Consider the following 11829-nt stretch of genomic DNA (forward strand, 5'->3'; position numbering starts at 1 on the left):
GAAGGAGATGAAATCATAAGAGCACATTTGCAGGGGAGCCAGGACCCAACTTCAAGACACAGCGGTGGGGTGTAGGCTCTTGGATCCAGAACTTCTTTAGAGTCACTTTAGACCAAGCCCCCTCATTTTACAACGGAGGAAACTGAGTCACGGTAAGTGGCTCGTCCAACGTTAAGCCAGTGCTAACCAGGGCCAGAATGTGAACCCCACATCTTGATTCCAAATCCAAGACCCTTTGCAGTGTATGGAAGGAGTCTCAAGTGCACCCCAAGGCGCTACCCATAAATACTAGGGTGACTCATTCTGGCCACTCCCTAAAAGGGGGTCCCCGAAGGAATCCCATCCTCCTCTCTGTTTGCCATGTTTTCAGGCCTGGAGCCCCACACAGAGCTGAGGCCTGGGGAGAGACTCGGGGAGCCATTCCCGGCCGGGCTGCAGAGCCGCTTGGGAGAGGGTGGGTGGGAGGGATCAGAGCCGTGAATCATCCCTTCCTGGGGGCAGGGGGTGGGGTCCTGCCCTTTGTGCCAGATGAGCTGGTCAAACAGGAACTGGAGGTGCAGAGGAGCTGCTGGGCTGGGCTGGGGCGGGCCGAGGGGAAGGGAGGAAGGAAGGGAGGCCGGCCCAGAGCCTCAGCCTACAGAGGCGGGAAGAGGGGGCAGCCACCCCGGGCCGCTGGGGCTAGGCAGCGGTGCTACCAAGATGGGCAGGGGGCCTCTGCAAGGCCCCCAGGAAGACGCGCCCCTGTAAGCAGCTCGGGACCCCCCTTGTCCTTACGAACCACAATGTGTCTGCGACTCGGTGAGTTCTTGGCGGCCAGCCCTGAGGAGGAGGAGGAGGAGGAGGGAAGGAGAGGCTGGCGTCCTGGGCCTGATGAGAGACTCGCCTCTCCGGAGTCACAGAAGACCTGAGAGAGCACCGATGCGTGGTTCTCCCTAAAAAGCGAGAGGTCTGATGGGGAGGTCTCTATGTCTCTGCTCTATCCAGGCTGAGCCCCCCATTTTACCGATGGGGAAACTGAGGCTCAGAGAGAATGAGAACCCCGATCTCCACACATTCCCCCAGGCCAGGGTTCTCTTCCCAACCAAAGCGATGCCCAGCCCCCTTCTTGCCTCCCAGCCTCTCGGCCTCCAGCCCTTTGAGCCTCAGCTGGAAGAGGCTGGGCCGCTTGGAGCTTCCTTCCAGCACTCCTTCCTCTCCCCAGCCCCAGGACACAAAGCCCCATCCAGGCCCCCCCCCATTCTGGCTCTTCCTGGCCCTCTGGCGACCTGGGAAAGGATGGGATGAATATTGAAGATGGCCCTGGGGAAGAGGGGCCTCTCCTGGGAGCCCTGGAGGGAAGGCCTAAGGGCCCCTCCAGACTCAGCTTCCTCATCTGTACAATGGGTCTCTGAGGGATGTCCAGCAGGGGAAAGGGCCTGGGCCTGGGCCATTCTGAGGGCAAGAGGATGCTTGCCACGAATGAACGAGCCTAACCAGGGGCCGGCTGGGTGGCTGTGCTGATAGAACCAGACCTAGAGAGGGGAGGTCCCGGGTTCAAATGTGGCCTCAGACACATCCTAGCTGGGTGACCCTGGGCAAGTCACTTGACCCCCATGGCCCAGCCCTTCCCGCTCTTCTGCCTTGGCAGTGATACATAGTACTATATAGTTATATCATAACTATGTAATACATACATATATATATATATACTTAGTATTTGATTCTAGGATGGCGCTGTGGGTTAAAAAAAGGTCTCCTAGTTAGGCTTTTGGGAAGCGGGGCTCCCCGTCCATGGGCCTCCCTCCTCCAGGTGGCCTGAGCTGCCATGACTACAAGAAGCTGTTGATGAAGACGGGGCTGGTCCTTCTGGTGCTGGGGCACATCAGCTTCATCGCGGGCGCCCTGCTGCACGGCACGGCCCTGCGCTACGTCACAGACCCCCAGGATGCCGTCTCGCTGCAGTACGCCGTCTCCAACATCCTCGCCGTCACCTCCTCCATTCTGGTACCTGCCGGGCAGCTCCCTTCCAGGGAGGGAGGAAGGGGGGAGGCCTCCGCCTGCTGGGAGGGAGGCGGGCACTGGCCGAGGGCTCAGAGGGCAGAGGTCCGAGGCTGGAAGCGTTAGCAGGGAGAGCTTAGCGCTCAGTCTGGTGAGTATCCAGTCCCACCCTTCCCTCCCATTTTACAGAGGAGGAAACTGAGTCCTAGCAAGGGAAAGTGAACCTAAAAAGGTTAAATGATAGCCAAAACTATTATGTTTGTGTTAGAAGATACCTTCAAAGAAACAGGTTAGAAGATACCTTAAACCAGGGGTTCTTAACCTGGAGCCCAAGAAATTTTTTTGTTTTTTTAAACCCTTACCTTCTGTCTTATAATCAATACTGGGTATTGGTTCCAAGGGTAAGCAATGGGGGGTCAAGTGACTTGCCCAGGGTCACACAGCTGGGAAGTGTCTGAGGCCAGATTCGAACTTAGGACCCCTCCATCTGACTCTCAATCCACTGAGCCATCCAGATGCCCTCTCCACATCAGACGTTTAACTGGCTGTGTGACCCTGGCCAAGTCATTTAATTTCTGTGTCTCAATTTCTTCATCTGTAAAGTGAGGGGGTTAGACTCAATGATCTCTAAGATCCCCCCCATCTCTAAAACTCTGATTCTTCTCTTTACAAATGAAGCTGCTTTATAAACAATTAAACAGCAACTCATCTTTATGCTCATGAAAGGAAAAAGAAAAATCAAAATTAAACATGCCCCCAATCCAGCAAGTGCCTTCTCTCAGTGAAGGCTGGAGGAGAGGCAAGTCATCTAATCAAATGGCCAAGCAGAGCCTCCCGGGCAGCCGCCAGATCTGCTCATCCCTGGCTGTGTGGCTTTGGGCAAGCGACTTTCCTCTGCTCTAAAATGAGGGGGTTTGGCTCAGCTCAAAGACCGCCTCCAGCCTGAGATTCTGGGATCCTGGGAACCCAGAGAGTACACCGTGGGACTTGGGTTGTGGCCACTGCAAGAGTTCAGAGGAAGGCAGGCTTCTTCCCAGAGAACATGGCCTGGGAATTGGGCCTCGAAGGGTGGGTAAAATTGGAATGGGCAGAGGGTAGAGCTGCGATGAGCCTTGGAGGAAAGGGGCTCCCTCGTGAGACTGTCACCTCCTCTCTCAGGGCCAGGGCGGCCTTTTGCCCTTTTTGGATCCCCAGCACTTAGCATAATGCCTGGCCCATGGCAGTACCTAATAGATTGATTAGCAGTTGATTGAATTAGTGATTGATGGGGAGAAGGGCCTATTGAGAGTTGGAGGGTCTTGGCCAGAAGAGAATGGCGCCTAGGAAGATGAAGCCAGATTATGTAGGGCCAGGAGGGGGCAGCTGGATGGTCTAGTTCTGGACTTGCCATTAGGAACACCCAAGTTTTCAAATCTGGCCTCAGACACTTACTTAGCTGTATGATTCTTGACAAATCACTTGACCCCTCTTAGCCTCGGTTTCCTCACCTATAAAATGGGGATATGATAGCATCTGCATCACAAGATCATGAGGGTCAAATGAATTACCATATGTGAGGTACTTTGCAAACCTTAAGGCATTGTAAAAATGCCAATTATTTTTTGGGGGTTTTTTTAGGGCTTACATTGCTTTGGACCCCAGTGAGTGAGAGAAGGGGTGCCCCAGGGGTGGCTCCGGGAAAGTGATGGGTGCAGGAGTGACCAATGCCTCGCCTTTCCTCACTTTGTGCCTTTTCTGTCTCTAGATCATCACCTGTGGGATCACAGTCATTGTGCTGTCCAGATACCTCTCTCTCACCTCCCTGGTATAGTAGCCCTTGGCTGGGTTATCTAGGCTGGGTTAGGGTGGCGGTGCAAGAAGGGAACGTGGGACTAGGCTAGGGCAAGAGGGGCAGGGGATCGGTTTGGGCTACTATACTTTGGGGATAGGGTCAGCTTCCAACAGAAAGGAGGTTTGGGGACCATGCTGCCAAGAAGAGTTGGGCTCCCCTAAAGGACAAAGCAAAAAGCACTATCTGGGGAGTCAGGAGAAAAGGCTTCTGCCACTGACTGTGTGACCTTGAATAAGCCCCTTCCCCATATATACCTCAGTCTCCTCCTTCATAAAAGGAGGTTGGATTTGGTGATTTCTGCCCCATTGTTCTTAGCTGACAGTTCTATCATGTTACATAAACAATTCTGGCCCATGCATGAACATGAACACTCTCACTCTCTCTGTCTCTCCGTCTCTGTCTCTCTCTCCCTCTGTCTCTGTGTTTCTCCCTCTCCCTCTGTCTGTCTCTGTCTCTGTCTCTGTCCCTGTCTCTCCCTCCCTCTCTCTGTCTCTGTCTCTCCCTCCCTCTCTCTTACTCTCCCTCTCTCTGTCTCTGTCTCTCTCTCCCCCTCTCTTTCTCTCTCTGCCCTGCCCGAGTCCCTGAATACTGGTCCCAGCTGGTGGGAGGAAAGTTGTGTCAATCTGAGGGTTGCATGTGTTGGGGAGGGGGATGTTCTCCAGCCAATGCCCCCTCCCCAAGAAAGACCTTTTCCCCTCCATTCTCCTCCAGCGATGGACGGTATTTGCTGCCAGTGTGACCAGTGCCCTCTTCTCCCTGGTCTGCTCCCTCGGCCTCTTGGCCTCTATTGCCATCACCTTCGCCAACCAGGGCCGGTCACTGCTTGCCACCTGTTCCTTCAGTAACTCAGAGCCCCTCTCTCTGACGCCAGACTGCCCCTTTGACCCTACCCGCATCTATGTAAGTGACTCCCAGTGCTGGTCCTCCTCAGGATGTGTGTCCTGGAAACCTTAGGCTTTCCTGTGTAAATGATGGCTAGGCTTGGATCTCCCCCCAATTTCCTCTTAGGTCCTGCATGTACCTTATATCCCCCACCCCTGCCAAGAGAGACCTCTCTGACATGCCCAATTGCCCCTTAGACCTAGAAATGTGAATGTTCTCCGAGGGTAGGAGCTTCTACCAGCCATCTTAGCTTTGTATGGAAGTAACCCCCCCCCGAGTCCCAGCCCCCTAGACTTCCCCTTAAACCTCGGATGGGGAGCCTCCCAGGTGGGTCAGCCTCGATTCTCCCTGGCCCTGAGCTCCCTATATGTGGGACCTTGAGGAAGCCACATGCCCCCAGTGGAGCCCAGGGATTCCTCATCTGCAAAATGAGGGAGTTAGACCAGATGACCTATGATCCCTGGGGCGGGCTCGCTGTCCCACCCCCTTCCTCCTGTCCTCTCCCTACAGAGCTCCACCCTGTGTCTCTGGGCCATCTCCTTGACCCTTTGTGTGGCCGCCAGTGCCTTCGCTGTCCGGGCAGCCCAGCTCACTCACCAGCTGCTGGAGCTGAGGCCCTGGTGGGGGAAGAGGAGTCACAAATTGGTAAGGACTCTCCCCACACCCCTCCTCAAACTCCTGCGCCCACCTCGGTGCCAGGGCTGGGAGTCAGGACCCCTTGGCTTCTCTCCAGGAGCTGCCCAGGTGTGTGAGCCCAGGCTGTTCCCCTTCACTCTGTGCCTGCAGCCCCGCTGTAGTCACCCCTCCTGGCTGACAGCAGATTGCTTCCTGCTTATTAATCCGGCAGGGGGCAGGAATCCTTGTCCCCAGGGATGAACAGAGGTGAGAAAACCCCAGGCTTAGCTCTGGGTGGCACTTTGTTCAATTATCCAGGTCTCCCAAGAACCCAGGCCAAGAGGGCTTGCCCCTGGTACCCAAGAAAAGGAAGCAGGCTGTCCCCAGCCAAGAGCTCCATTCACTAGGAGCTAATTCTGGGAACCAGCCTTTTCTCATGGGAGGTTTCTGGCTCTCCTGGGCTTGAGAGAGGAAAGAAATCAGCAGAGCAGGGTTCAGAGGATTTCAGAGAATTTCTCAGTACTGGGACTACCTCAGAAACCAGAAGCCTTTCCTCTTCAGATAAGGAAAACAAACTCCAGACACAGGGAGTGACTGACCCAAGGTCCTACCATAAATTAAAGTTTGGAGCCCCAGAAGAGGCAATAAGGCTCACAGAAGTCACCTTGTCTAGCCTCCTCATTTCATAGATGTGACCTGTCTGAGCTCACACAGGGAGGAAGGCTGAGAGGTAGGGACACTGGGCTCTTTCCAAGGTACCACAAGGTTGGGGTCACCCATTAGAGAGCATCACCTCCTGACTTTTCCTTTGGCCCCTGAAATCCTGGTACGGGTCCAAAGGAGGCTAACCAGGATGGGAATGGAGGCTAGAAACTACCCAAATCAGGGAAGACTGTGTGACCTCAAAAGTTTCTTCCAGATCTGTGAAATGGAGTTGTCTCCCCTGGAGAATGCTGGAGGGACACACGCTAGCTCCCAATGTGAAGGGCTATCACATGGCGAAAAGATTAGCCTTATTCTGCTTGGTCCATGAGTGGAGGGTGGCCGGAGTATCTGGGGATAGACTTTTGGCTCTTTTTTTTGAGGTTGTCTAATGTGAAGTGGGCTGCCCGGGAAGGGAGGGGGCTCTCCATTCTAGGAGGACTTCCATCAGAGTCTGCTTAAAGGGTATTTCTGCATTGGGCGGGGATTTGGAGCCAATGCCTTTCTGTTTCAGAATTTTGTGGCCCATTTCCAGACCAGGCTCCTTCGGGGAGAAGGATTAGGAATGGTCCCCTCCGCCCAGCCCAAGCCTGTCTGTACCTCCCCTTCTCAGCCCCACTCACCTCTATCTAGCTCTGCCCCCGCTCGTGTGTGTATGGGCGTAGGTATGCCCATGGGGTGGATGGGATATTCCAGGACCAGTCCTGGGAACCTCCTCATGGGCTCCTTCACAGGTCACAGAAAGCACAAGCCTCACCGAGGGTCGAGATCTCCTCAGCTGCACCAGCTTGGAGCCAACACTGCTCTGAGAGATGGACTGCCAAGGTCTCGGGGCCCGGGAATCTCCCTGGTCAGATCTGCGACCCCCACTCTTGGAAAGACCCAAGTGGGCAGTGCCAGGGTCCCCAGCCCTATGCCTGAAGCCTGCCTGCTCCCCACAACCGCCACTCCCAGCCCCTGGCCACTGGCCCAGGGCACAGCACTGAAACAAGACTTTATTCTGAAGTTATTAAAAAGAACAGAGTAATTCCAAGTGGATGCATGCTCGGAGAAGAGGGGGGACTGCCGACCCTGCCCCCGCCTCCATGGACCAGGGCAGAGCCTGGCGGGGAAGGAGTGGGGAGTTTTCTGAGACACACAGTTCTGTGGGTGACTGGGGAGAGGGGCAGACAGGTCTGCGTGTCTGTGTGTGATGGGGGAGGCCAGGGAATGGGTAGACCCAGACCCACATCTGTGCATACACACGGAAAAGTGCTCAGGGCAGGGCTGCCCTTGGGGGCGAGAAGGCTCACGATCCTCCCCACAATGCCCTTCAGCCAGAGCAGGAGAGACCCAGGCCTGGCTAGGAATCCAGGGGACTTGAGGGAGAGGGAATAGAATATGATGAAAGTGCCATAAGCAACTGGTACCTCCCCACCCCCAGAGCTCCTCCATCCTCACCAGGCTCCCCTCCCGGCCCCAGGCAGCTGCCCTAGCCTCCCCGCCTCACTCTGTCCCCCACCCCCACTTCCAGAGAGCTCCAGGACTGGCCGGACCTTCTATGGAGCGGGAGGCATCCTGCTCTTGGCCATGGATGGGGGGCGGCATGTAGTTTGGCCCCTCGGCTGAGAAACCTCCTGGCCAGGGGAGATCCCTTGGGTGTCAAGCCTCTATCTCTCCTTGGACCTTGAGGGGAGGGCCTGGGGGAGGGGAGAGGAGGGGGCAGCACAGGAACACGCTATCTTCCCCATTGCACGTGTGTCCACATGCCCAGCTTCTGCCCTTCATGTGGCACTTGGGCTGAATCCGAGTCGGAGGCCGGGGAAGGGGGCAGACTCTGTCCCTGCTGTCTGGTGATGGGGGCCCAGGACACAGCGTAGGCCCCACCCTAACCTGGCTTTTCCCAAATTCCAAGCTGGACACAAAGACGTGGGAAGGGGAAGCTGTGGGAGACAGGACAGGAGCTGAGGACAGGGTAAGGCAGGGTCCCAGCCTGGCCCTCTACCCTTCCTCTCGCCTCTCTCCCAGGAGGCTCCGGGCTCAGAACTGGGAGGTGCTGCTGGGGTCACACTGCAGCAGCCGGACGATGGACGGGTCGCTCTTGGCTCCTCTGATGAATTCCTCCAGGGACAGCTTCCCTGGTGGGGCAGACAGTGCTCAGGGGGGCGCCCACGGCCCATTCGGGGTGGAGATGGACTAGAGGGCATTGGTTGGGCCATTGGGGGACGGAGGGGTGGAGGGAGCCTTCCCGGACAGGAAAGGGGTTTGGGCGGGAGCAGATTTGGGGCAGGGGCCCAGGGAACCCCGTCACCCCTCACCATCGTTGTTGGTGTCCATCTGACGGAAGATCTTCTCAGTGCGCTTCTCCGGGGTAGATTCATCCTCCGGCATCTTCATCACGGAGGACACCATCTTGTAAATGGCCTAGAGTAGAGAAAGGCGGAGAGGGATCGGTTGGGACGGCTTCGCGTGCTCTTCCCCAGTTCCCTTCTCCATCTTCCCGTATCCTTCCACACAGCGCCTTCCTCCCATACAACAGGTGCTTAATAAGTATTTGAGTTGAACTGCCCCGGGCTAAGGGCTAATGACTGGAGGCTAGAGTGCCAGCCAAGCAGGGGCGGGAGACGGGAGGACCTGAGTTCAAATCCAGCCTGAGACACTTCCCAGCTGTGAGATTCTGGGCAAGTCATTTTTACCCCGTTTGCCTGCATTTTCTCATCTATAAAATGAGCCAGAGAAGAAAATAGCCAATCAGTCCAGTGTCTCTGCCAAGAAAAGCCCCAAAAGGGCCACGACTGAAGACTGAACAAAATGAGCGATCTGGGTGGCCAGCAGGGGGCGCTCTGGCCCAGGGTCCCTTCCCTCCGCCATTCTCCTAGGATGAGAGAGTGAGGTTGAGGGTGGGAGGCCAGGCCTGGCCTTTCTCTTAACCTGGCCCATCCAAGTAGGAGGACACGAGGATGGCGGCGCCCTCGGGGGCAGCCCCCCACCATTTAGGAAACAGAGATGGAAGCCGGCCTCAGCTCCAGGAGCACAGCTGGCCAGAGCGGGGCAGGGGACCTCGGCCCAGAACGTGGGGGGGGCGGGAGGCGGGACCCTGCACGTGGGCGCTGTGCCAACGGAGGCAAACGCACACATCAGGTGGCGTGCGGGAGACTCCGCAGCAGAGGCACAGCTGCGAGATGGAGCAGGAGGTTTGTGTGCTCATTTAGGGGCGAGGTACGCAGATGAGTGCCAGTGCCGGGGCCCAGGGGGCCGAGTTCCGCCATACTGACCACTGTAAGGGGGCGGCTTCCCCTCCACACACACCGCACACTGCGGTGAAAAGTGAAATAATGATCCCAGGCTCCATCACGTGGCCGGCTACAATCTGGGATCAGAAAAGAGGGGTCCTAGAGGGCTTCCTGGAGGAGGTGTGAATTGAAGAACCGAGAGAAATATTGTGTTCAAAGGCACAGAGTTTAGACTCAAGCAGAGAGAGAAGCTTGGCATTGATCTTAGGTATTCATTAACAACTAACATTTCTATACTACTCTGGGCCAAGCACTGCTGGATTCTTTACAGTTATCATATCTGTTGAGCCCATTGTCCAATCTCCTCATTAACAGAGGAAGAAACTGAGGCACCATGAATTGACAACAGAGACCAAACTAGAATCCAGTTCTCCTTCCTCCTAAACCTTGTCATTCTTTCTCCCACATCACACTACTTATTCAGGGGACTGAAAAGATAAAAATCTGACTCAAGCGAAGGGAACCTAGAGTGGAGCATCTCATGAAAAGAGGCTAGAAAGGTAGTCTGAGACCAATCTATGAAGAGCCTCGAATGCCAGGATCAGGAATTGTGACTTTTTGATCATAAACTCTTGAGCAGGGCAGTGAAATGATGAAATCACATTGAAGCTACAGGGACTGTGTCCTCTCCTTTGTGTCCCCATAGCACTTGGCACCAGGCTGGGCACCCAAAGGGTTCACATCCCTCCCCTCTATTCCCACCTGCTACAACTCTTTAGTATAGTCTTGTTCATGACCTTCCTAGATCATGGTGAAAGTCTTTTTTTTTTAAACCTCTTACCTTCTGTCTTATAATCAATACTGTGTATTGGTTCCAAGGCAGATGATTGGTAAGGGCTAGGCAATGGGGGTCAAGTGACTTGCCCAGGGTCACACAGCTAGGAAGTGTCTGAGGCCAAACTTGAACCCAGGACCTCCTGTCTCTGGGCCTGGCTCTCAATCCACTGAGCTACCCTGCTGCCCACGAAGGTCTTCTGATCAGTCATCAAAACTCCACTCTCTCACCTTGCCAATCTCACATTTACATGTAACACTGACAAACTCATTTTCCTTGAATGGATAAGCTTGGGCTATTCCTCTGCTCAATAATCTTCACCAGCTCCCTATTCCTTTCACATAGATTGTCTCTCATGTCTATCGTATACTCCCTTCTCACTTTTACATCCAAGGGTCCTCAGCTCCACTTAGAACTCCCTCCCCAAATGATCTACCCAAAGCCTTGATGGTCTATAGAAGGGGGACACAACACAAACAGACCATTGTAATATATACAACATGGTGTAAGTGCCCTGGAGGGGTACAAAGTGCTATAATGAGGTTGGAAAGCAAGGTTATTCCCAATAGGGGAGTCAGAGAAGGCTTCCTGGAAGAGGTAGCATTTGAGACTTCAAGGCTGGATCAGAATTCGCCATGCAAAGAGGAGAAGGGAAAAGATTCCAGGCTTAGAGAACTGGATAGGTGAGATGCCAAGGTGGAAAAGCTCTTTTATATTAGGGTGAAGTGCAAAGAGTTAAGGAAGCTAGTTGGCAAAGGAGATATAAGTGATCTATAATCATAGAACTTTACACATATTAGCTACTTAAATGTTGAATTGCTTAATAAAGTTGACACTTGTGCCTGACATTCAAGGCCCTCTTAATTTGAGATCATTCTGCCTTTCTAACCGTGTCTCATATTACTGCACACACAATAAGCTATGCTCAAGGAAAACTGGATTGACTCCGCTTTGTCATTCTTCGGCCGGTTCCCTGCTCTTTGTGACCCCATTTAGGGTTTTCTTAAGCAGGGATACTGCCATTTCCTTCTCTAGTTCATTTTACAGATGAGGAAACTGAGGCAAACAGGATTAAGTGATTTGCCCAGGGTTACAGGGCTAGGAAGTGTCTGAGGACAGAATTGAACGCAAGAAAATGAGTCTTTCTGACCCAATGCCTCCACTACCTAGCTTCCCTAACTCTTTACATTTCACTCTAAGATAAAAGGGCTTTTCTGGGGCAGCTAGATGGCTGGGTGGATTCGAGAACCAGGCCTAGAGACAGGAGATCCTGGGTTCAAATCTGGTCTCACATACTTCCTAGCTATATATATAGGAAGTATGTGAGACCATGTATATGTGTGTGTGTATATATATATGAGAGAGAGAGAGAGAGAGAGAGAGAGAGAGAGAGAGAGAGAGAGAGAGAGAGAGAGAGCACGTATCCACCTTGGTATCTCACCTACCCAATTCTCTAAGTCTGGAATCTTTTCCCTCCTCCTCTTTGCATGGTGAATTCAGCCTCAAAATCCCATCTCAAATGCTACCTCTCCCAGGAAGCCTTCTCTGACTCCCCTATTGGGAATAACTTTGCTTTCCAACCTCACATAGCACTTTGTACCTCTCCAGGGTGCTTACATTATGCATATTACAGTGACCCGTTTATGTCATGTCCCCCTACTAGAGCCCATCAGCTCCATTAAAGCAGGGACTGGGTGTTCTCTAAATCTTTTATCTCCCCCCAGGACATGGTGATGCCCTGAACACAGTAGATGGTTATTAAATGTTGGCCGAGA

The 11829-nt window shown here is 53.9% G+C and overlaps 1 protein-coding gene across 5 annotated transcripts; it reads left to right on the forward strand.

The window, feature by feature from the left end:
- Positions 1-648: 648 nt before the first annotated feature.
- On the forward strand, positions 649-7040 carry TMEM54 (transmembrane protein 54). Of its 5 annotated transcripts, none has more exons than XM_044671433.1 (6): positions 649-798; positions 1790-1983; positions 3722-3781; positions 4520-4708; positions 5201-5335; positions 6742-7040. In XM_044671433.1, exons 1-6 carry the CDS (start codon positions 783-785, stop codon positions 6814-6816), a joined length of 669 nt encoding a protein of 222 aa, XP_044527368.1. In that variant the 5' UTR covers positions 649-782; the 3' UTR covers positions 6817-7040. The 5 variants fall into 5 exon arrangements, with proteins under 5 accessions (XP_044527368.1, XP_044527370.1, XP_044527367.1 ...); XM_044671435.1 differs by having other exon boundaries at positions 4619-4708; XM_044671432.1 differs by lacking the exon at positions 6742-7040 and adding an exon at positions 5424-5541.
- The last annotated feature ends 4789 nt before the right edge of the window (positions 7041-11829 follow it).

The sequence above is a fragment of the Gracilinanus agilis genome, chromosome 3 (genome assembly GCF_016433145.1).
Source record: "Gracilinanus agilis isolate LMUSP501 chromosome 3, AgileGrace, whole genome shotgun sequence".
In the NCBI taxonomy this organism is placed as follows: Eukaryota; Metazoa; Chordata; class Mammalia; order Didelphimorphia; family Didelphidae; genus Gracilinanus; species Gracilinanus agilis.

Excerpts from the sequence above, each read along its gene's own strand:
- TMEM54 (XM_044671432.1), top strand. Across the intron at positions 1,984-3,721 it reads CCGTCACCTCCTCCATTCTG|ATCATCACCTGTGGGATCAC; the intron begins GTACCTGCCGGG and ends TTCTGTCTCTAG. Across the intron at positions 3,782-4,519 it reads ACCTCTCTCTCACCTCCCTG|CGATGGACGGTATTTGCTGC; the intron begins GTATAGTAGCCC and ends ATTCTCCTCCAG.